Source organism: Papilio machaon, chromosome 16 (genome assembly GCF_912999745.1).
Source record: "Papilio machaon chromosome 16, ilPapMach1.1, whole genome shotgun sequence".
In the NCBI taxonomy this organism is placed as follows: Eukaryota; Metazoa; Arthropoda; class Insecta; order Lepidoptera; family Papilionidae; genus Papilio; species Papilio machaon.
The window spans coordinates 4,980,890-5,005,330 of NC_060001.1; the positions used below are offsets into that span (position 1 = coordinate 4,980,890).

At 33.1% G+C, this 24,441-nt stretch overlaps 3 protein-coding genes across 3 annotated transcripts; all 3 read right to left on the bottom strand.

Moving 5' to 3' along the window:
• Nucleotides 1-9,365: 9,365 nt before the first annotated feature.
• Nucleotides 9,366-11,338, bottom strand: LOC106711181 (zinc carboxypeptidase). The gene is made up of 4 exons (XM_014503425.2): nt 11,244-11,338; nt 10,693-10,788; nt 10,291-10,509; nt 9,366-10,139 (listed from the first exon to the last, which is right to left on the bottom strand). The coding sequence occupies exons 1-4, from the start codon at nt 11,331-11,333 to the stop codon at nt 9,513-9,515; spliced, it is 1,032 nt and encodes a 343-aa protein (XP_014358911.2). The 5' UTR covers nt 11,334-11,338; the 3' UTR covers nt 9,366-9,512.
• A 466-nt stretch (nt 11,339-11,804) lies between these two features.
• On the bottom strand, nt 11,805-15,218 carry LOC106711172 (carboxypeptidase B). The gene is made up of 6 exons (XM_045681652.1): nt 15,193-15,218; nt 14,814-15,026; nt 14,070-14,151; nt 13,846-13,996; nt 13,285-13,448; nt 11,805-12,436 (listed from the first exon to the last, which is right to left on the bottom strand). Exons 1-6 carry the CDS (start codon nt 15,216-15,218, stop codon nt 11,843-11,845), a joined length of 1,230 nt encoding a protein of 409 aa, XP_045537608.1. The 3' UTR covers nt 11,805-11,842.
• A 5,260-nt stretch (nt 15,219-20,478) lies between these two features.
• On the bottom strand, nt 20,479-23,214 carry LOC106711150 (putative carboxypeptidase suro-1). Its single transcript, XM_045681588.1, has 5 exons — nt 23,115-23,214; nt 22,218-22,550; nt 21,783-22,028; nt 21,144-21,332; nt 20,479-20,715 (listed from the first exon to the last, which is right to left on the bottom strand). Exons 2-5 carry the CDS (start codon nt 22,245-22,247, stop codon nt 20,479-20,481), a joined length of 702 nt encoding a protein of 233 aa, XP_045537544.1. The 5' UTR covers nt 22,248-22,550; nt 23,115-23,214.
• Between the last annotated feature and the right edge of the window lie 1,227 nt (nt 23,215-24,441).

Here is a 24,441-nt window from a genome sequence, read left to right on the forward strand (position 1 = left end):
ATTCAGGCGCCGGTCACGTGTCGTCACCGTCACGTTGCGTAAGGCGATTTATGCGTAAAGCATAATTTCATGAAATGTTATAAGCTGCTTAACATACAAACTGTTTTGTAATCGTAAATATTTATTAATATTAAATACATGTAACTGATGAAATTCGGCAACGTAATTACGGATGAATGTGACTAGAGTTTGTTATAAATCTTTGAATTCTGGGCTTTGCATTAAGAATGAAGAATTGGCTATTCATTAAGAATGAGGCTTATTTATTTAGTTTTTTTATTACAATTTTTATATGTCTCTTTGTAAACTTACTTTTGGAATATGAGGTGACGTAAAAGGTATCCTTATAACTTTTAGAAACAAAATTGACAAAACCCTTATCATTTTACCGGTTTGTTTTTTATAACTTTACACGGGCTCTTTCTCTCGATAGTTTATTAATTCATGCTGCTTCGAGAACGTTTGATGGAATAATATAAGATGTGAAAATGTAAAAGTTTTTGAGCGGGTGTTAAATCCCTACAGGCGCAGACCGCAGCAACGTCCCCGTCAAACTATTGGGATAACTATTTCACGTTACAGCAACCCAAACACACAGGACCCAAATGTTCAGATACATCAAATAAAATCACATGATATATGTATCAGTAGTATTAGCAATAGTTCAAAGAAAATATTTAATTCTTGTATTGCAATATCTAAAAATATTTATTATAAAATCTGCAAAGCCCAAACCATATATAATGTCGAATGTCTAACTGACGACTTCAAACTGAGCTGTGATGCATGCATGCAAAACACTTTGTCAAAACTAAAACAGTAAAGCCATCCCGTTGAATATGAAATCTGAAAACAAACATAACCGAGTTTGCAATGCTCTGTGGTAGCAATGCCTTCACATGTCTCAGCTCACGCGACCTGACATATTTATTATTTATTTGGGAATTCTCGATGCGCGCCGTACGCCGCCCGCCTCCGCCCACCGACGCACCAGCCAGAATTATGGAAAAATAACTCATCTCCGATCCGACGACATATTGACTTTGCTCACCGACGGGAAAATAGAGGCGCGTATCCTTTTGGGAATTGCATCGATAGACGCTTGTTTTAGTTATTTTGTGTTTGTGAAGTGTTATTGCTTTTGACCGTCAATTAAAATTTCGGTGGTTATTTATAGGTTTATGAAACTTTTGTTGAAATTATCAAATGTAATGCCTTGACTAACCAAGAACTATCATATTTTAGCTAAATTTTTGAAATTTATAATGTAGAGAAATTGTAAAATGGCTCGTACTCTATTTTATTTGCGATTTAATGAAAATAACGACTTCAAATGTATATTTAAAAATTCCTTTCATGCATTATAAATAATCAAGAATATTAAAACACCAATTCCAAGACGCAAGAGAAAACATTTTGAATAATCTCTTGTGTTACTCTCTGTGCAGACGTGATCATAGCGCTCCTTAAAGTGAAACAGACGCCGGAACTTTCAAAGACTTTAAGTCCTTGACATTGATTTGGGATTTACGGCTTATCCGCAACAATGAGGTTATGTGTAACGCTGTATGTACCTGGCTTATTCGGTAACAGGCCTTTATTGCTTAATATTAAATTTAATTTATAATTCTTGACTCTTTGCAAGAATAATTATTAAACGCTACGCATGATACTGCTACACGGTCACTGGCGTTTAATAGTTTAGGCAGGAAAGTTTTGGTCAAAAAAAAATTGTATTATGTATTATATTATTTCATGTATTACAACTAAATGATGTGTTTACAATTAAGTGATTTCTAAATAAATTTAATTATATTTATTTAAAGAATTATAGATTAAAATAATCAATCGGTCTTAAGTATAAGATAAATTCTTAGACTAAAGATAGTGGTAGTGGTAGAAAGATATGGTCAATTTTATGAGACATCACAGACATATTTTATATTTCAGAAGTATAAAATTCAATTGTTCAAACGCTGTTACACCAAATCATGAACACATTCGTTGCTGTATCAATGGTTTATCGTTAATATTTCTCGAATACATTCGAAGATTTCAATAACAGTCACGATCATTGAATAGAGTTACCTCGTAACATTTTTATTGTACAATAAGAGTTCCCAGTTAGGCGTAGTCTATATAATACGAGTACGTTTCGTTTGGTATCGAAGTGGAGTGGTCGGGGCTTTCGCCGCACTCCACTCGTTTACGTTAAGTGACTTAGAAACTGCGATTATTGACTTCAAGCGAATAAACTCCTGATATTCGCCGCTGATATTGTTATTTCGCGATATTGAGACCACACCACTCGTAACTTTTCACATTTTGCCAATGTTTTAGATACTTTATCGTTTGCTTTTATGTAACAAAAGTCTGTCTGTATTGATTTTGTTTTTGAACTTATTATGTACTTAAAATGAACACGTTTTAAATCTTGAAATCATTCATTTCACAACATTTCATTGTATCGGTCTGATCATTTGTTTGATGCGATTTTATTTTTAGAACCTCATTTACCTCGTTAATTAGGTAAAAAAAAAACTTTATGAAAAAGTAACAGTAATAACAATCTCCCATTTAAACAAATTACATTGTTTGTAACTTAGTAAGATTAGATTTAAATGCAATTAAAATATCGTAAGTGATAGGGCGTCGAACTCTCAAACTCATTGCCAGTAACAGCGACGCCACGAAAACTCTGCGAGCAATCTTAAAAACTTTTAATCGGGCGCTTCACAAACAACTCATTAAGCATTTAAACTTTAATTCCGTCTGCACAGAGTGTAAACCGTAAAAGGCTCCCTAAAAATCGTATAAACTTTTTATACGTGAGATTAGAAAGAAGGCGGCGCTATCGGGTAATAAAGACGAGATAAACAGAGGCTGTAAGCACAGACTGCTTGTAAACTATTTTCCATGTCAGCGAAAGTGCGCGATTATTAAAGACAAGTTTATAGCGCGCGCGCATTCCTCAGCGCCCCCTGCCGCCTGCTGCCGTAAACCTCAGCTCAGGTGATAAAGTGGCTCGCGGCTTATGAATACCGCCGGCATTTTACCTAGCGTACTCTCGCATTATTTCAACACTTTTACACTTGATATAGGAACTGATTTTGAGTTCGTAGTTTATAATTCAGAAGATCTTATCTTTATTATGTTAAGTACCAAAAACAAGAGAATTTTATTCATTGTTATCAGAAATTTGACAGTTCAAAACTAAAAGAGGATCAAGTCGTTTAAAGTTCTCTTTTGTTTAAACTATCTACTGTCTGTTAGCGTCACTTGTGGCGACCGAATGATATCCGGCTTCAGAGCTTTACATCCGGTCCGTGGTTCCAGCAAATTGACAATTCTAACTTGTTGCTTATTTTGTAATTTAACGGTTCTTCGAAAACTAATCGAATTTCTTAGAGATTGATAAATTTTTTAAAGTCTGCTTATATCAATTAGAAATAGTTTTAATTCAACCGAATTGTGCTTATTTGTAAGAAATAATTGTTTAAGATCAGTTGTCATTCACTACAAGTTTTAAAAAACGTATTAGAATTTGAGGAGGTAAGTTTCATTCAATTCATGTTCATTTAAATTCATGGGAGTGCATAAAATAAGTCACTCACATACTTGTTGACTTTCTCAAGTACTTTACTAGTTTTATTGTGCGTGATACAAGAGGAAGGGTCGCATATAAGTTTTGTCCCACTTACAGGGACAAAAACTTATCGTACCTCAATACGGGCCTGAGATATTAACCTCAATAACATCGTCCCATAGTAGATTTCTATTAAGAGGCATTTAGTGAACCCCATCGAAACAACAATAAGAAGTACAGGTAAATATATACTTCTTCTTCAATCGATATGAGTTTCGTATAATAACACAAAAAAATAATATGTACTCTTATCGATAATGCCACGCAGTGAGTGATCGTTTGCCTTTCCCAAATAAACAGACGAATGAAGGTTTGTCCTTGTAAACTATACGACTTCCCTCTTTCCGGCTTTTCTGTCTGCAACATCCTTATTTTTTTACAACAAAGATATGTATATAACGATGTTATGGAAATAACTAAAAAGGTAAATTAAAAAAAAAACTGTTCTTGCTCTGATTTTTTTACTACATTCATATTGATTTATGTTTAACTTTAGTGAAAAAAAGGTAATAATATGGTACAAATATATTTAACCTATCATATTTTGTACACAAACTAGAGTACGTAAACCATTCGATTACCAAGAAACATCATTGCTTAGAAATCAAGTTAACTTTAAACTTTACCCTACTTAAAAAAAATTACCTATCAAACGTACCATACTTCAGATAATTTTGGGTTGTTTTCTTGCTAAATAATATATTCCGAAACAAAAATATAATTCAATGAAATGACCAGAACCTAGCTCGAAAATTCGTGAGAATATTTCGTGACGTCATTGGTAAAATTTGTGCCCCTACCGAGCGTAAATTACACCAACAAATTTTGACATAATATTTTGTCGATGATGTTACGAAAGCGCGGGTAGGCCCTTAATATTCGTGCTAGGCTCTTAGGCCCCACGTTTTATCTAATAAAGTTGTACAGCTGACGTCTTAAGTAATAAAATAATAAATAAATAAAAACAAAAAAAGTGTGTATTTTTTATATTAATATTATATAGCAAAGATCTCAAAGTAATCTCAAGTTCGATATTCATCTTTAAAGAAATTTCTGATAATTAACACAACGTGTTAATGTTTTGTATCTCATTATAACTCCGGGTGCTTGTACAATATACTCCGCCAAATAGAAGAAAGTAAGGGCATTTTTCACTAAGCGGCATACTTCGTGCAAATGCTATTTATGAAGTAGCAATTGCGAGCATGCCAGTGCTATATTGCTCATAGTAATAGCAATCGTGCTCGACTAGTGTCTTAGTGGAAAAGGGGTTTAAGTATAACTCAATGCCAACAAGTTTCAATATTTCTTAGTTTATACTGAGTATTACAAGTTGGGTCGTTCTCGTTTTCCCGCGAGTCGATCCATCACACCGACCGCGACCCGCCTGTGCCGATCACCCCGTTTTGTAAAACTCTTTCATTTATCTAATGAGTTTGTCGGCCGCCCCGTGTTTATAAAGCTTGTGTTTGTTGGGTCGTCATCTGTTGATAAACGACGATAATTTTATTGACTGGAAGCCAAATGCGTTGAATATAGCCGCCGCGTCGCAAAATTACAAAGTTATAATTATCGCTTAATAATTTATGTTTTAAATAGACATTTAAAAGCAAAAGTAATATTTCGAGGTACTTGCTAATGTTACCGTTACAGACAAAAAGCTGCGAAGCCTTTTTTGAATAGAATAATTTGACCAATAAAAAAAGTTTACTTGTTTTTAAGTAAAATGGGGAATTGAAAGAGGACAAAGTGCAACCGCAAGTAAGCTCTCTGTCAGACTTAATGTTGGATTCGAGCTTAAGCAGATCTGAAATGCGTTGGCCTTAATCCACTTAGAATAACAACAGGGCTAATGTCTGCCGCCGCAGAACCTCGGCGTTTCTTATTGTCTCGTGGCTCGGGGATTTCCTACTAATTTATTGTAGGTGGGGACGTTATAATAAAGTCATGTAAAATATTACCGGCTTCAACCAAAGTACAAGCAACATCTTTTGATTCCGAAGTCTTAAGTTTAAGATAAAATGTTACCGATTTATAATTAACAAACCATGGCATAGTGGTTTTGATTGCATACTGTCAATTACTGGTATTTTTTTCGGTAACGAATGTAACAAAAGTGTCCATTGTATATTAATTAAACAAATGAAACATGTCACACGATACGAACGTCACTTTGTGGCGGCCGGCCGTCCCGTGCGCGTAATCAATACGTGTATCCATATCCCAATTAAATCGGGAACAAAGTGGCATAGAGCCGGTCGCTTTACGTCATTCATCCAACAAAAAGGCGCCGTGGAAGAACGACAAGCGATCGCTGGCTCTATCGGCCAACTTCCCCGAACAGTGTTCATTAGAACTTGGACTTGTATGAATTTTAACCAACTTTCCAATGTAATGAACACCAAAAGCGGCTAAGTTTTGAGCTGTTCGAAATTTTAATACAACCATACACCGACGCTGTCTTCTTGTTTAGAAGAACAAAGTTTTATAGCCTTAAGCTTGAAGTGTAGGAAATTAATACTTGCGCCTGTGAGAAGAAAACTGCAATATGTTTGTTTGAATAATTTGCATTTACAGAACATTTGTCCGTAATAATTCTAAAGGCATGAGGCACCAATTGTACTGTTACTAATGTTAGATACGTATAACTACTAAACTTAGAGAAAAGTAGAAGATTCTTTATTTAAAAATGTAAATGTATAACTTACATAAATATATTCTTTAAAGAATAATTGGCATTATATATGTATATATGGGTTAGGTTAGTTTTGGTAGTCGTGGAATATGATTACATTCTAACAAACTAAAGCGCCTGTAAGTTGGAATATAATGTTCCGACGTACACGATACGCGATCGCATAACGTTCTTGTTACTAATCTCATAACTTCTAAGTTCATTTAATTAACAATTTCCAAGATAACGTTTAGAATTTAACGGCAACGTGGCTCAGTTAACTTTACTCGATTTCTGAGGCGAAATATTTGTATTACATTATGTCTGAGAAATAACTATATTGAATAATTAACAATTTGTATAAGGAGCGTCCAAATGCATCTAATTTTGAATTACCGAAACATGCTTAGAAGATTTAAAAACCTTAATAGTTTTTAAAAGAGTTTACCTTAATAGTTCTTAATTATTTTTTTAAATAAATAAAATAGGATAGGATCAAACAAGACAACGCGATAAAAAATATTAGAAATATTATAATTAAATAATATGGTGAAAAATAATAATTGCTTAAATACTTGTGCTCAATCAAGTTTTTAGCTTATTCATATTTTACGGACCCAAAACTTCAGTATCAAATAACATCAATCCGCAATGCCGTGTTAGAAATGTCGTTATTTTATTTAAATATTTCGATGGAATTAATTCAAATTTGGCGGCGCCGTGTACTAAATATAACAGAATCGAGAAGCGTTAGCTGGCATTGGTTGACTACGGAATTTAATTCGAGAAGTTACAATACCGTCTCTTTAGTTGTCGACCCCTTTCACTACAAAGATACTTCAAAGGGTCCGCAAGCCTTATATTTAATATACCGTATCTTCTATTCGATGTAACTTTTATTGGATATTAGAATTAAAAAATTAAACAACCTCTCTCTATGTTATGGTTAGCTGTAAGAGAACTCTTTTGGAGTTAAGCTCTCCAGTACATCACTGCATTTCTCATGTAATGTCACAAAAATTATATGTGTAAGTACAAAGTTTAAATTAAAAAAAATGCAGTCTTAATCTGTAGTTAATTCAAATTGACATGATTAAACCTCTCAGTTATCTTGTAATTATTTAAACAAAGTAAAAGAAACCATCACGAAAAATCATTCAAATTGAACATTGAATTTCAATCTTTGAATATACGTAAATGTTGATATACTCAAAAGAGACGAACATTTGTCAATTTATTTTAATATACCAACTAACTGGAGTGAAAAACTGACGGAAAAATATTCTAACTTTTCTCAATTCAACTCAACGAAATATCAAATAGCTAAAATCAAACGGGAAAAATAATTTCGTTCAAATTTTAGCTATTTCATTTCGTTCGTAAAACAAGTCGTGCAAATGTCGAGTGTCATGTGGGCGACACACGGTGGTAACACCCGCATTGCTTATCACCTCGATACGCGAGCGGACTGGCTAATGAGTCGATCGATACCCACACTGTTCTTATCAACACTCCAAACTTTAGTTATGAAAGTAACGCTGTCCGCTTTATTATCCGACCTACATGTGCCTGATAATACTGAAGCCTTCACAAGTTTTATCTGTACCCTGGCGTTTGACCGTTTTAAGAGATTATATCCAAAAAATATAATTTCTATTTTTTTTTCCAGAATGTTAATAAAAAAATTTACGCTTATGTAAAAATTCGGTCTTGCGATTTTTTTCGTTTAAGTCTTTTGTCGGGTTAATTTTTTTCGGAAACTGATTTTAGACATATTGAAATAAATTAATAAATGAATATTACATATTTCAAAATCGTATGTCTAGTAGGATTAAAAAAATTATAAAAGATATTTCTTTTTTTAAATAAAATTTTCTTTTTGTACAATTTAGTTCACGCCATTCGACTTAACTAAGTAACTTTTTTTATATTTCAGTAATTCGTAATTTAAAATTGCGTAATAAAGTATTTTATTGGACATAATAACTTAGTCGATATTTAATGCGATTTTTTTTTTTGGATATCTATTTTAAACGCATTAAAAAATCTTACAGAAAAGTCTAATTTGTTATTTTCAGAATAACTTTGACATATTACTTGCATAATAATTTTTTTATTACACAATGTAAAAATTCAGACGCGTCAATACCGTAAAATAGACCGAATCGAACGATTAGTGAAAATCCCTTCGACCCATTATTTGTGTGACAAAAATAATTTTTTCTTCTTCAAAAACGACAAAAATGGGCTCCAGCGGGTAGTTATCAAAAAATCGTTATCTAAATTGCTCGGTAACTGTTAATAGAAAAGAGAAAAGCGGCGGCAGCGGCGGGAGGAGAGTTTCCGAGCTGTGTCCGGCGCTGCCTTACAACCTGTTGCCGACGGCACCGCCTTCCGCCCCTTCGCACTTAGAATTTCCGCATACCCACATCCAAAGTTACATTTTTGGCCCAAAATTGATGTAAAAATTCTGAAAAGTAGAAATTTAGTCATCACTTACCTTTCGATGTCTTCGGACCCGCCATCGATTTTTTTTTTAAATTAATAACACAAAATAATTCTAAAACCCAAAAAAACAATTTTAATTTTAAATCAGTAAAATACTTGAAACATATTAAAAATAAACTGAAATTATCAGAAGGCACTAGAAATATTAAGACTCGAAATTAAAAAAAATTACGAAAAGTAACTTAGGAAAATTAATGTTGCGAATATTTCCACGACCGGCGGCTTTCGGGAAGGCTGAGGAGCGAATGATCGGAGAAGATCAGGAGAGCGCGGTCCCGCCGGCGCGGCCGACTGCAGAGTGCTAGCGGGCTGATCGGCGCCGGGCCCCACCCCTGACGCAGGCGCGCTGACGGCGCCCGCCCGCGACCACCCGCCCGCCGCCCGCCCCGCCGCGCATGACCGACATCCTCCTAAAACTGGAAAAGTGACTCCTCCAATGTAGATACACCATTATGTACTAAATAAATATTGTATTATAAAAGATGACGCCATCCGTAGGTATATAATTTTGACCCAGTTGGAACATTTGACTCTTCTCTTCGAGCTTTTCCGAGATCTTAAGATTTCCTTGGTCTCATACTCTATAAAATTTCATCTGCTTCCGTAATAACCGCCCATTAACCGATCATATAGTACAAACCGTGAGAGGGAAAGAGTACAATACTTTGAGCTATAGTTCTTAGATTATTCGTTTGAAGTACGCAGATAAGTTCTGTTTCTATGCTCCTCGATGACTATGTTATACAACTCTTTTATAACGGCAAAGTATCCGTTTCTAAGTGTGATATCATAGCCGCGGGGTAGACTTTGGAATTTTGTCATTATTTTATGATCGCTCTCGAGAAAAACGCGCATTTCGTAAGCGTAAGGCATGTTGTACTTCATGTAGACAAAGTCCACGCTATGACCGCAGACGGGCTTTCTATTCATTTCAATTATGGAGGAATTGGTCAAGTATTCAATAAAACCGTATTTATGATTAACTTTCGAAATGATTTCTGCTGCCTTTTCCCTCAACTTATCAGTTTCGACGGCACTGCTGTTAACGCTGGCGAAAGGATACAGCAACGCATGGCCGTCGCGTCGTATGGACACGTACGCTCTCAACTTATTTTTGTATTTGTTCAGTACGTCCAATATGAACGACGTCTCGCTCTCAGAGAACGGTTTTTTACCAGGATAATTGTGATCGAAGCCGTTTAGTATTATTCCACAATCGTTGAAAGATTCATCAAAGTTTCGACTTATATCTACGCCAGCACTACGATCGTCTTCAGAAAATCTTAAATTCTTCTGCCAATTTCCTGGCGTCTGGAAAAGAAAATCAAAATAAGATTAATTACGCTATATTAAATCATATTTATCAACTGCACTGTTGGGCACGAATTTACGTGAAATCAAGGAGGCAAGTAAAACATTGAAGAAAAAAAAATAGTCGAGTAATATTATCTTAAGAACTTACGTATCTGGTGAATTCTCTACCGTCTGGATTAGTACTGGGGAGTATAACCCATCGAGCGTTTTTCAACATGTAAAGATTCTCTTTGCAAGCAACCAGCTGTTCAATGACAAACAGTGCAAAGTTGACAGACTCTATACCCGCTTGCTGGCCCGCTTCTAGTAAAATAACAGGCCTTCCACTCCTCACTGTCGCATTCTCGTGAGGATGCTTTAATAAAACCTAAAATAATAAAACACAAAACCTGTTTAGTGAAAAACTATCAATATATAAAGATTTTAATTAAATTAAACATTAAAAAATTCAATTTATTTCAAAATCGATATATAAATTTATTTAGATATGTAAATAATTGAATTTGATGAACTTATAAAATCATAGATGCATTGAAATGACCAAACTTACCTCATATAAATTTCGTTTTTGATAAGTTAACGTTCGATTATCAACCGATACGAATCTTCCGCAATACTTCTCAATAGCCTTTAAGTAGATTGTTATCTGTGTTCGAATTAATAAAAACGTAAATCATCTCAAATTAATTTTTTTTTTTAATTTCTTGTAGTAGTAGTAGTAGTAGTTCTAATATGAGTATAGAATAATTTGTAAACTTAATAATCTTACTAATATTATAAATACGAATGTTTGGATGAATATATATATGCTTGGTAGAAATTATCCCCAGAACGGCTCAAGGAATCTGGATGAAATTTGGCATCGATATAGAAAATAGTCTCGAAGAACACATAGGCTAGTAGTCTACTACTACTACTAGTACTAGTTTCAGTTTTTTTATAATTGCGCTCCGACGAAGTCACGGGTGACAGTTAGTAAAATATAATTACAATAGATGAAGCTAAAATGTAACTTTCAGTGAATTATATACACAATAGGAACTATTAAAAAAGTATTATCAACAAGCATAGATAGATCAATGAGTCGATAAAATATCTTACAGCAGTGCTCCCCATTTCGGCATTTTCCACGCACGGGACTTCATTAGCGTTTAGTAAATCGCCTAACATATCTGAATAGCAGCTATTCATTTCTTTACATCTGAAATTAAACACAATTTAACTAATTAATGTTTGTTATTTATGCGTATAATAAAGGACTGATGGTAAAATGACATTCTAAAAAAAGGAAAGATTTTTATCATCTTACTTTATTAAAAACTGCTTTGCTATAACTTTGTTGTGATACAGAATTATTTTGTATAATAGTAAGGTGACAGAAAATATGAAATTTACTTACCCACAATACTGAAGAACAACAAATTGTAAAAATCCTATGATCAAAAGATAGTAAGTAAATTATAATCTAAATTAGCTTAATTTTACTAAAATATTTACATAATATCGTACCGGCTAATGAAAAACAAATTATAATGTGGATATTTTCCGACTTCATCACTGATATAAATTTGGATATGTTTAAATCAGAAACATAAAAGAAACATGTTTGTAAAAATTTATGAAAATTATTTAGGTTATAAATAAAAATCAATAAAAGTTTCGACACTTTATTACAAAGATTGCAGAAATCATAACAGTCTTTACGATGCGTGGTCTCTCAAACGTTTATTAGAGAATTCATTGCGAATCTCCGAAGCGAATGCTCTGAATCCTTCGTATAATTGTGGTAAGGTACTCCTTAACCGGTTCTCAGGGAATACGAACTCGTATCCATCTGTAAGTTCCATTGTATAAGAGTAGGGTACGTGAGCGGCGCCAAACGCAAAGTCATCGCTTCCACCCGCCGCCGGGTACCACTGTCCAGCGCTCATCACTTTAAACGGCTGACCACCCGCACTTTGAACAGCCAGTGATACTTTCCTAGCTAACGAGTCCAGTTTCCTCCATTGCTTCGGCAATAACTCCGCGGTGTAACCCCATGGGTACACCAAGTACTGACCATAAGCGTGTAAAGACACGTAAAGTTTTATTCGATCTGCGTTCGACAGCATCACATCTCGCACCATCTGTGTCTCAGGCTCCGAGAACGGCTTGTTACCGGCGTATGTTTCCATATCACATGGGTTATTTGACACGCCACTGACGGCCCATTGGTAACCGTAATTCCTGTTACCATCCACTCCGTAACAATTGGAGATAGGACTTTTAGATCTTGTTTTTCTCCACAGACGATTCTAGAAAATTATAAGATTCTACATTGATTAAAAAGCATTAGATGGTGCATTTTTCTTGAGGATTAAAGTATTAATATATAAAGTTGTAGTGATATTAAAATTTTAGCCAAGCTTTTTTTCTGTCTACTTGAGACTACATTAAAACCAATCAAAAGTATTTACGTACTTTTTAATTTGACTTTTTCGAACATTTTGATTTTATAAATTCAACACAAGTCGTATTGTTTTTTATAAAAAAGGATAATTTGTTTATATGAATATTACACTAAAACTGGTTATACTGGTCGCAAGCTACAGACCAATAATCTAACATAAATTCAGCAGAAATAGATAGATACAAATGTAATACTATAAACCTAAATTTTGGCGAACTTTTAGGTCTAAAATGATATAAAAAGTGACTCTTAAGTTAACCTATCACTTGAGCAATAAATAAAAGCAATTGATTGGATCTTAACTTTCAATTCAATTTAAATATGAAAAAGTATGCATTGGAATATTTAAGGCTTTTTTATATCAGATACAAAAAGTTTGAGAAATAAACGCGATAAATCTAGAGTTACCTCAATTCACAGACACAAATTTAATTACGTTGTATGTTTGTGTTCCATACACTTTTAAACCACTGTACAGATTTTAAATAAATTTTGGTAGCATATTCTTCGGATACCAGACAAAGTTTGAGCAAAAAACTAATCTCAAAACGATATAAATATAGAGTTTAAAAGAGTGAAAGGAATTTCGAGATTACCGATTTTTATTACTAATTGTGTAGCAGGCAATGCCAGATGAAGATGTTGTTCTATAAATTTCCTGATCTTTCCTCTATACCATAAATATGTACTCACAGCTTTACTGGAGCGCGTGAACTCGTAGCCGTCGGGGTTGACGACCGGCAGGACGTACCAGTCGACACCGCGCAGGTCCCGCTTCCTCGCTTCGGGGTCCATGACCAGCCGGTGGATGAGGTACAGGGCCATCGCGGGCGCAACCCACTCACGGGCGTGGATACCTGTAACCACTTACCACTGTAACTTGCGACTTTATGCTTATTATTTTAACAGCTAGTTCGGAGTATCACTGTGGACGATGATATGAACAGCGCACTTTGGTAAGGTTTTAAGAACCATCAAGTATTATAGAATTGACTACATTCATACGGAGCTTGCATTAGCCAATTTAAGAATGTATGTTGAGTGTACTGTCGGTTACCACTACCCAAATATTGATTATCATCGTTTTAACCTCTTTGAAAAAGCAGAGATAACCACAGGCAAGAGAATTCCACATTTAGTATACGTTCAACACGTTAATTATAATTACAAATTACATTTCACATAGTTAAGGCGCTAATCACTAAGGGGTAAGTGACTAAATTAATTAAAGCTACTTCTTATTCTTGTACGGACCTGCATCTATGAAAATAATCGGATTCCCCGCGTGAGGGTTCTGTGATATCTTAACAAGTTTCATTTTTCGCCCCTGATAACTTGATCCTAACGTTTGTAACTTGATCAGTTCCGGGTGTTTGTTTGCCATGGTCTCGATATACTCTTGTATCTGAAAAAGGATGTTATTTTACCAAATTTATGAATATCATAAAAATGAACAGTGTAATAGATGTAATACTAACGGCTGCAAACGAATGGTATTCGTAAATATTGAAGCCCCTGAGAACTCTCCGCCTTGGTGCCCTCTCAGGAGATTCGAATGACCTAAAATGTAAGAAGGAATAAGTTGCCGGCGTCAGTTTTTCCGTCCAAGTACGATGTGGGGGCCTTCAAGAGTAGAGTGAATAGGCATCTACAAAGCTAGCGCGTACCATCTTTAGACCACATCTTCACCTCATCGGGTGAGATCGTGGTCAAGCGCTAACTTTTTCAATATAAAAAAAAATGTATGACATATATCACAGTTAATAATTTTTTTGTTTAAATGTTTTCAATTAAAATAGTATATTAAGTAGAAACCTACTAATGTACTTTTGGATGTATTTTCATCTTATAGTGTTTATTAACAAACATATAATTTTTCTTTTATAATGTAAATATTGTAAAAGAATAGTGCTATTAAACAAAATTCCCTTTTTAATAGTTTTAAACCAAATGAAGATTAGAAAGTCACTATCAAGAAGGCTGCAGTTTTTTTTTTTTTTTTTTTCAAATTGCGCATAAATCATAAATTGCTTTGAAAATTAGAAGAAGCGTATTCGGTAATTTTAAATATTTCAGATTTCACAGAAACATTGCTAACTTACCGTATCTGTGAAATATTAAGCTAATTATTTTTGTACACTGCAATTTCAACTTTAAACAATATACCTTAAGAACGCATACTTCATTTATTTGACCATTATAATGCATTTGGAATCTCATACCTGCCGTACTGACTTTTCAGGTCGTACTTAAAGTGATTTTCCTTTGCTAAATCTTCAAAATTTTGGACTCGATCTGGTGGGACCAATACATCTGTACTGTCATTGTATCCGCGACTCTTTTTGAGCACTTCTATGCTATTATTTGATGTTTGTAATAGATTTATGATATCAAATTGTGATTCTTCTGTAGGATATATCCGAAAGAGAGTGTAACTAGAAATTAAATAAAAAAAGATATATATTTACAAGTTACTAGACATTAAATTTGACTAAAAGGTGAAGTAAATATTATGATTTTACTATTATATAGTATTACTATTACTATTACTATAGCCCTATAATATGGTCATAGTAATACTATATTAACGTAAAATTAAACCCTCTTATCAATGTTGAAAAATTCATTATTTTTAGGTTATATATTTTCTCTATTTACATGCAATATAAAAACCGATGAAAATACTGACAGTTATCAAAAAAATATTTAATTTAACTTACTTGTCGTATTTCTCATTACTCTCTCCGCAACCTACTGATGTCCATAGTCCAATTATTCCTTAAACAAAAGAACAAATTCGTGAAATTTGGATTCTAAGCATCAAGTCTCCATAATACTGTCCAAATGATAGTGACACACATCTATATATATAAAAGAAAGTTGTGTTAGTTACACCATTTATAACTCAAGAACGGCTGAATCGATTTGACTGAAAATTGGTGGGCAGGTAGCTTAGAACCAGGAATAGGATATAGGATAATTTTTACCGCGTTTTCTTTTTTTCTTTTTTATTCTGCGCGGACGGAGTCGCGGGAAAAAGCTAGTAATCTATATATATAAAAGAAAGTCGTGTTAGTTACACTATTTATAACTTAAGAACGGCTGAATCGATTTGACTGGAAATTGGTGGGCAGGTAGCTTAGAACCAGGAAACGGACATTAGGATAATTTTTACCCCATTTTCTATTTTTTATTCCGCGCGGATGGAGTCGCGGGTAAAAGCTAGTTTATAATATATAGGTACAGTCGTTTCGCTTTTCTGCAAAAGCTATACTGTCACATAATGTTTGACCGTCGGTGACTCAAGGTTTAAGTACTTTACTTGTAATCTGCAGACCCTGGGTTTAAATCACGCCATGTATCAATGTGTTTTTAGATTTTCAGTTTACACATGTAAATTTACTCGACCTTCATATATCTGCGAAGAAATTCTATGATGTGTCTGAAGTCAACCAACCTGCACTGGGCCAGCGTGGTTGACTATGACCTAGTCACCCCTAACTTAGGGTAGGCTCCGAGCCACTCAGTGTGGTGCACATTTTTGTGATAAACTTTACTAAGAAATAATTAATCTTTCAGATGCAGGCTTTGTAGCACAGTAATTATCGTAAAAATCCTAGATTTTATTTCTTTGGATTTTTTGTATTTCTAACGCCATCTGTTAGAAAATTATAAAACCAATAGTATATGTATAAACCAATATATATTACCTCTATATTAATAATCTATACATAAAATACATAACTTTTTAATTAAATTTTTCAAATTATGATAAGGTAGAAATTTCCCTAGACCTTCTAAAGCACCACTTATGCTAGTTCATTATTGTTTATTGAAAATTATAATTATTTAAAGCTATATAGCTCTTACTTTACTAATTGACAATATGTTCTGTTAACATATTTGAAAAAAATTACTTGCCATTTTATGAAAATTAATTACAAAAATCTTTAATATTCTTTTTAAGATGAAATCATATAAAATCAAATTATATTAAAATGAACATCGCAGAAAATTAATATAAATTAATGTTGCTAAGTACCAGATTTTTTTTTACTAAAATATAAAATTATAATTTACTGAGAAAATAATAATCCCATCAAAGAGAAGTCTTTTATAATTTGACTTTAATTTTCTCTCGTCGGCCTAGGCAGCTAATATCAATGGAAAAACTCCGTCTTTTATTAAATTAAAATTATCGGGGATTCATTCGCTAGATCAAAGGGCAGCCCTATTGACATCAATCGGTACGGAATTGGTCCTGGTGAAGCCAAATCGCGTCGGCCGATGTAAAGAGACCTCAATTACCCGAAGCCAAACACGATAAATGTCCTCACAAATTAAAGAATCGCTCCTCGCAAATAATCTGTCCTCTGTGACCAGAGACACTCAATGTTTTACGTTTAATTTATTTTAGTTATTTGCCGGTGCCTTTTGAAAGCAGCCAGTTGAAGAAAAAGGATCTCTTTATTTGATAGAGACAGAAGAAATAAGGAAGCAGCATCTGACTCATTATTATGAAACATGATACGCCGAACTTTATGTAGTTGATGTACTTCCTTGTTTGATTTCGTTCTTCGCACTCCTTATCCTTTGGCTAGCTTAACCACTGGAAGTTTAGAAAAACTAAAGCTAGTTTTTCTGAAATCTTCTATTGAAATTCGTGAACGGCTGCAATTGTTGTCTTGTGATTTATTATTTTGGATATAGTTACCAACATGTGAAATTAAATTACATTGAATGCTTCTAATTCTATAATAAACCTTACTATGTAGTAACCAATAATTCTTGGTGTAGCAATAATCTTACGGTAGTAAGAAAATCCGATTACTTCCGCGCGATAACATTGTTTTGGAAAATAATAGAACATTGTTTTTAGTATGCTGTTTATTAAATACAATACCTAGATACTAAGCATATTCCACTTACGGTCATGGTAACTTAGTCATCGAGTCAGTACTCTCGAAGATATAATTACTTTACTTTTTTAACTTAAATAGAATAAATATAACTGCTATCATTACATTTAAAACTATAATTTCGTATTTATTTTTTTAAAACTTGTAGCCGTCAATGACGTATTTAATTCACAAACCGAGGATATAATTGTAGTTTTGGTACGGAGACGTATTGACTCTCTTTCAATCAATCATCTCAGGTTATTCCAATAGCATGTGGTGTTGAATTAATTCGTAATAAGTTACTGCGAAAGTTTTTTTTATAATTTGTTCTGTTACCACAAAAAGAATACTAACAGGTAGATTTAAAAATACTAAACATTTCTAATCTTATATATATATAAAAGAAAGTCGTGTTAGTTACACTATTTATAACTCAAGATTGGTCGAACTGATTTAGCTGAAAATTGATGGGGAGGTAGGATAACTAGGGAAGGGAACTAGGAGACGGACATAGGAACTATTTTATCTTGTGTGCATTTTTTTTAATCCGCGCGGACGGAGTCGCGGGTAAAAGCTAGTATATAATATTAAGTTAAATTAAGGTAATAATAGTTTATTGTGTGCATGGAATTAATACGATTTACTTAAACTGGTAAGAATATGTTATTTTCTAAGCATTAATACAGGAAACATTTCGCTCTCCGTCATTTTTCTTTTTATTAAAACAAATAAAGTACAATTAAATGAATAATACTAGGCCTAAAAAACGTTTTATAAAATAGGTTATACTTAAAAAAACTTTCTCGAATAGTTTCAAATAATATGAACAGCGAATATTTAAATTTAGAACGTGCAATGCAGACTAATGATCATAAAATAAAAAGTAAGAGTATATCATTAAAAAGAAAATGTTTTGATCGAAAGTGTAATCTTTTTTAATGATTCAAATTTTGATATATCATTAGATTCATTATATATTATAACCAAGGCGATATATTGTTCATTATAAAATCATTTAAGAGAAAGTGGATAACGTCCTATATGGACCAAGCGGAACTGAATACACCGTGAACTAGGTTCTGTGACTAAAGAATGGTATTTTTTGTGTATAAAAATTAAAATTTATTTTAGTTTTACTTGCTTTTAAATACGATTATTATTTTGCAAACTATTAAATAAATACGTTTCATTAAGAGTTAAAGATTTCTTATTTTAAAAACAGAATATGCTTAATGCATCAAATTAAATATTTTTACTAATTTACAGTTATAATATTAATTGAGATCAGTTTAATAGGTTTTTAAAAAAGCCACTTACCAAATATGAAAATTAAACTGTTCATTCTGTTAGCCATTTTAATAACTGTCATTTAAAAAACTAAAATAAATTAATTTGATTTGAAATAAAATAATAAAACAGGGATATTTTTGACGTTATTTAAGAGCTCGCGCAAGCGTTCATCCGCGCGGCCACTCGCGCACTGACTGCGCACGCGCACGTCGAAGGAGTCTCCAATCTCTAAATTACCGTAACGGTACTCTCACCCTAATTAGCCAGATATCAAGTTAAGGACCACCGTGATTGCCATAAAATCACGATTATTTAAGCTTAATTAAAAAGGTTACCGTGAAAAGTTTTACGACAAGTTTTTCATTAAAACAATGAGTTTTCCTTTTTTTATTTTTTTCAATTTTATCGTCAGCTTAATCATTATAACACAAATACATATTATGTTTTAATTTTGCATATTTTTTTAATTTAATGTTACAAATATTTTTTTATAAATTTGGATTTCGTCGATTATGTAACTTAATTATGCTTTTTATTTTATGTTAACTAATATTTTTGGTTTGTTAATTATTTGAAGGACTAAGAAATCAGGTCATACTTGTTATTTTGCCAAATAGAAACCAAATAAGTGTATTTTACAACTACTAATCTACGAATTGACTTATCACACAAACAAACAGATAAGTGTTAATTTTAATTCCATAAGCGAATCCGCGTGCGAAAGTAAATGTAGATTGTGATAGTGAAAAACATGTCGAGTTTAACGAACCAGAGTGACACTGATGGCGTCGGCGCCGTGCCGCCACGTCGCCTACGCACTAACGGACACCATTGTTCCGATATCTTTAATATCGTGTTAAATCTTTTCTTATATACTATTCAGGTTATATACTATTCAGGTTATGTACTTTTAATGGCAACGTTTGATCACTTCGCCAGTTTACAATCGCATCGAGTTCTATTCCGACACTTAGTTTCATAGTTAGTAGCAATCCCGACAGTCCTATTGTAAATTAACGCAACGCACAATGGTACTGTAACATTAAATTTGTCAATATTTGTGTAAATTATACGGATCCTAAGATATTTTAGATTCTAAATTGAAACTGCTATGACCCAGATTACATTCCAAACATTATGGTATTTGACTACCCAAGTAACAAAATTTCACTTTCTTTATATTCTTTAGGTTATTTCGTATGCAGCAGTAGTGGCTATAAAACATAACTGGCACACATATACACTTACTTTATAGTACTGTCAAGAAATAATTGTAGAGATTAAATAATTGTGCACTGCACATTACGTATTACTAAACTCTTACATACTTTTTGATACTACATAACGCGTATTGTATTACAAACAAAGCGAAAAGTCGGTTAACTAACGTTTAAGGAAAATGTTTCACACATGACGCACCAAGTAAGGTAAGTAAGATTTAAGTGGAAGAGAAAGTGACAAAACTCCATTTCGTGAGTCCAGTTTTGACTTTTAACAATATAGTTTTTATTATCTTAACATTAATTACGGTTTTTTGGACTACTGACAGGAATTTCCGCAGGTAAACTTACGTAAGTACGCCATTATGTGATCTAAAAATACACTTTATTCTCGTTTATAACTTGAAGAAGATATGGATAATTATTTTATTTACCTTTTACTATATATTTTACGATCATAAGAATTTGCAGGATTATTAAACTTTATTATGCTTCCGGAATTGAAACTTTCTGGGATACCTAACAAATTTAGAGAGACGTCTCTTTTCTATGTATCGAGTGCTCTCCCATATGTACTGGAAGACGGCGTGAATTATACGGCCCCATATCGCGTTCAGCGAGTCGTATGCCACCTCGTTTTGATGTTCCTTGTAGTTAAATACCTTGGAATAAGGCTGCATCACAAATTCCAAAGAGAAAGGTACACCAAACACCTGAAATAGGCATAAACGATCGAATAGTATTACCCGATGTTAACACATGACACATGACGTCTGGAGATGTGTTGACAGTTTTTTTTTTTGGAATAGGAAAATAAGAATAAGGATGTGCCACTAAGTATAAGTAAGAAGAAAGAAAGAAAGAAAGAAAAAACATTTATTGCCACACACAAAAAAAAAATATATATAAAATCAAAAAAAGAAAAACAGACACATAAAAGGCACAAAGTGTGGCAAAAGGGAGCCAGCTCAGCGAAGCAGGGACAGACTAAACTGCCCCTGCGCTGGTTTTCAGCTGGCACCTTTATAAAAAAAGTATATCCTATAAGTATATAGTATCCTGTAAGTATATAAGTATTCCTTCATTCTCAAATTCTATGAGGTATACATTAATGTATGTATAAAATTAATGTATGTCATACCGTAGAAGCGTAGTCGACGCTGGCGCCGCTGATAATGCCATACCAGCTGTACAGGTTGTCGACAGTGACCGCCATGAGGCGGAAGCTGGCATTCCTGATAGCTTCGTCGATCTCTCCCTTCAAGTCGATATATTGGTCATCATCTTCTTGAAATTCTGTATAACCTTTCGGGTACAATACTGCTTCCCCCTAGCATTCAAAAAGTTAACAAACTAATAACACACCAAAAACCACAAGACATTTCAACCAACATTATTCTCTGAACGAAATAAAAAAATAGTAATACATGTTAAGGGAGATTCTTAACTGGCGTAGATTAGCAGCACAATGAAAAATTCAAGCATCAATAATATATTATTAAAACGTGATAGGATTGCGATTTAATCAGATATCCAAACTAAACAAACCATGCTGCAATCGCATTAACTGCATGAATGGTACACTTTTTTACAACATAACTGTGTAATGTTTAAGGCTTGTTTCTGCACACCTTCCTAGTCTTATTGTAATATTCGGAGACATTAATTAGTCAATAAGGGAGACTCTTAGTATAAATTTAGTGGGACCTACTACACTAACAGAATGCTTAACTAACTGTTAAAGGAGTTGTGGTCTGCGTGTTGCAGTTGTTTCACGCACCTTGAAAGTTCTCTCATCAAAGCCATTTCCATGTACATTAATATATGCAACTATTTTGTGGTGATGATAATGAAATATTCGCCTTATAGCTTGCGTCTCTTGTTCGGAAAAAGGCATGAATCCCGGATAATTTTGGCTACACGAACTAATCAGTCTAGTAAAATTCCAAGCCACATCGAAGTTTCGATCCAATGCTACTCCTGGACACGCTTTTTGTGGAGACACGTTTTTGTTCCAAAATGGTCGCTGCAATCATATAGTAGAGTTACATAGTAAGTACTTGCAATTGAGAAAATAATATAAGCATTCCAGTCTTCTGTAACGATTTCTAGTTTGAAGTATTATGCTTTGTTTAAACTTGCGATCTTTTACTTGACAAATTATTTCAAATTAGCAAATCTGAGGATACTCTAAAGTTACAATAAATAAACTAACCGGAAAACTAATTCCATCAGGATTGGCCATTGCTATTAAAAATATGTCAAATTTATCCAAAAACTCGAAATAATAATGAAGAAGTGTTTCGAAATACGACACTTTCGAAAGACAGGGTATATCGTCTATCCCCTTTACACTCAAACCGTGGACGATGAAAATTATCTTCTTTTCATACGAAGTATCCTCGTACTTTCCTCTTCGAGATGGGTTTGGTAATTCACTCGCTTTTAATAGAACTATTTCATTGTACTCCACAGTACGGCCGATTACTTCTACCGTTATGTTGACATCCGGAAATTTTGTAGCAACTTTCTTTAATTGAGCTTGTATCTAGAATAACAAAGTATAGATAGATTGAGTAAGAGAATATGTGTAAGAAGGAAGTGAATATGACGGCTAATAAGAGATGTATGGAAGATTAGTAAATACGAGGCCGACTATCTATAGGAAAAAGGGCAGGCAGATGACATATTTAATGTCCATTATTGAAACGAAGTTCCTTATCGCGCGTTGTGAAAGGGGGCTAGACGGAAAACATTCTTACGAAAAGTTGTCACGACACTTTTTGCTATAGTAAGTATGTTAACGACCAATGAGCGCTACTTCACCATGGCAACGACGTGACAATATATAACGAAAATTAATCGAAATAAAATGTACTTCTTGTGAAGACTTAAGTTTTTTATTCATAGAATAAACATTGGTTCCTTCACTAATTAATCGAAAGGAACTTCGTTCCATTCGGGTGTCCCTTGAAACCTCTCAAGTTTTTATCTATCTATTGTCCTTATACAGTAACAATTTCAATGAATCTGTCAAATGTATAAATCTTGTTTATTTGTAGGCAGTTCATATTTTGCCAATAAGCGTAATGTAGACTTGCAATATACTTACATTGTAAGGGTCGAAAGTTGAAGGCAGCTCGTCCTCGTCCTCATCTTGAAATTTCTCGCTGTAATAAAAAAATATATTTTGTGAAATAAATACCAGAATGGGCACAAATTATCAAACTTCTTTTCGTAAAGTTAATTTTTTTTCGGAGTTTTAACATGCATGTAAGAAGTGAAAACAAAGAATTTTTGGACTCTAGGTTATCTTAACTAATATGATCCCAAGCAGACTCTTTAAACAGCTTTTTATAATGTAACTTAAATTACATTTAATGATAAAATCTAGCATATTTTAAAATTAACTTAACCATCCATGAACTGTTTGTTTTCTAACTTATATTTTACAAATAATCTATACTTAGTATTAACTTTTCTTCCTTTTGTGGTGGTTCCTGGTCTTGACCTTGCCTTCTAAGGTGTTTACTGGATCTAAATAATATAAGACTTTATAAATAACTCGTATTTAAACATTATATTATTTACAAACACTTTTTGGAAAACATACATAGACTTGGTGCTTTTTAAAGACGGAACTGGAAAATAAAATACGTATTATGTGACTGTAAAAATGTGATTTCGTAAAATATATGAAATTGGTTATATGAATTTGGATTTTTTTTCTTTTCTTTCTTTTTGAATCCCTTTTAAATGTCATTTCTAATGGAAGCCTAATTTGACAAGCAAAGTATCACGCGTTCCCCATTAACTCATAAATGTAACATTCAAAGCTTGAATAAAAAGTAATAAAAGATTAAATTCATTTTGATTTCTTTTACATTTACGCTTCTTAATTGTTTACGGTTATTTATGAATTCGAAATACCAATTATAATATTTGATGCATTTAATTTTCCTACATTAAAATTGTAAATGAAAAGATGAGTAGTAAAATTATCAACTATAAGGCATAGGGCATAAATAGCTGTTATCTGATTGATAATGGCATTTATCAAACAATAAAAAAAATTATTATTATTATTGCACAGGGCCAATCATCGTGGCGATCTTTGGGGAAGGACTATCCCCAGCAGTGGGCGTAACGAGGTTGAATGAATGGATATAAAAATGGAAAAAATATGAAATGAACAAAAATTTTGCTCGTAAAATTAACATAATACCTGATACAAAAACTGAAAAAAAGAAAGATAATAAAACTAGTGAAACATTACAAATAAACCTTTGTTTCATAACTTATTGTTGTTCCCATATAATTGAAAAGCCGACACTATTTTATATTAGATTTTTATTTAGATTTATCAAATATTGAGTTGAATTTATCATAAAATTGATTTTGTAGAATTTTATGTTCTATTTTTCAATTTATTTTATTAT

Excerpts from the sequence above, each read along its gene's own strand:
- LOC106711150 (XM_045681588.1), bottom strand. The coding sequence starts at position 22,247 with ATGGCCAATCCTGATGGAATTAGTTTTCCG. Across the intron at positions 22,029-22,217 it reads CTGATGGAATTAGTTTTCCG|CGACCATTTTGGAACAAAAA; the intron begins GTTAGTTTATTT and ends ATATGATTGCAG. Across the intron at positions 21,333-21,782 it reads TTGATGAGAGAACTTTCAAG|GGGGAAGCAGTATTGTACCC; the intron begins GTGCGTGAAACA and ends TTTGAATGCTAG.
- LOC106711181 (XM_014503425.2), bottom strand. The coding sequence starts at position 11,333 with ATGAATAGCTGCTATTCAGATATGTTAGGCGATTTACTAAACGCTAAT. Across the intron at positions 10,789-11,243 it reads CCGAAATGGGGAGCACTGCT|ATAACAATCTACTTAAAGGC; the intron begins GTAAGATATTTT and ends ATTCGAACACAG. Across the intron at positions 10,140-10,290 it reads GTAGAGAATTCACCAGATAC|ACGCCAGGAAATTGGCAGAA; the intron begins GTAAGTTCTTAA and ends TTTCTTTTCCAG.
- LOC106711172 (XM_045681652.1), bottom strand. The coding sequence starts at position 15,218 with ATGAATTTTTCAACATTGATAAGAGG. Across the intron at positions 15,027-15,192 it reads TTTTCAACATTGATAAGAGG|TTACACTCTCTTTCGGATAT; the intron begins GTTTAATTTTAC and ends TTTAATTTCTAG. Across the intron at positions 14,152-14,813 it reads CTGAAAAGTCAGTACGGCAG|GTCATTCGAATCTCCTGAGA; the intron begins GTATGAGATTCC and ends CTTACATTTTAG.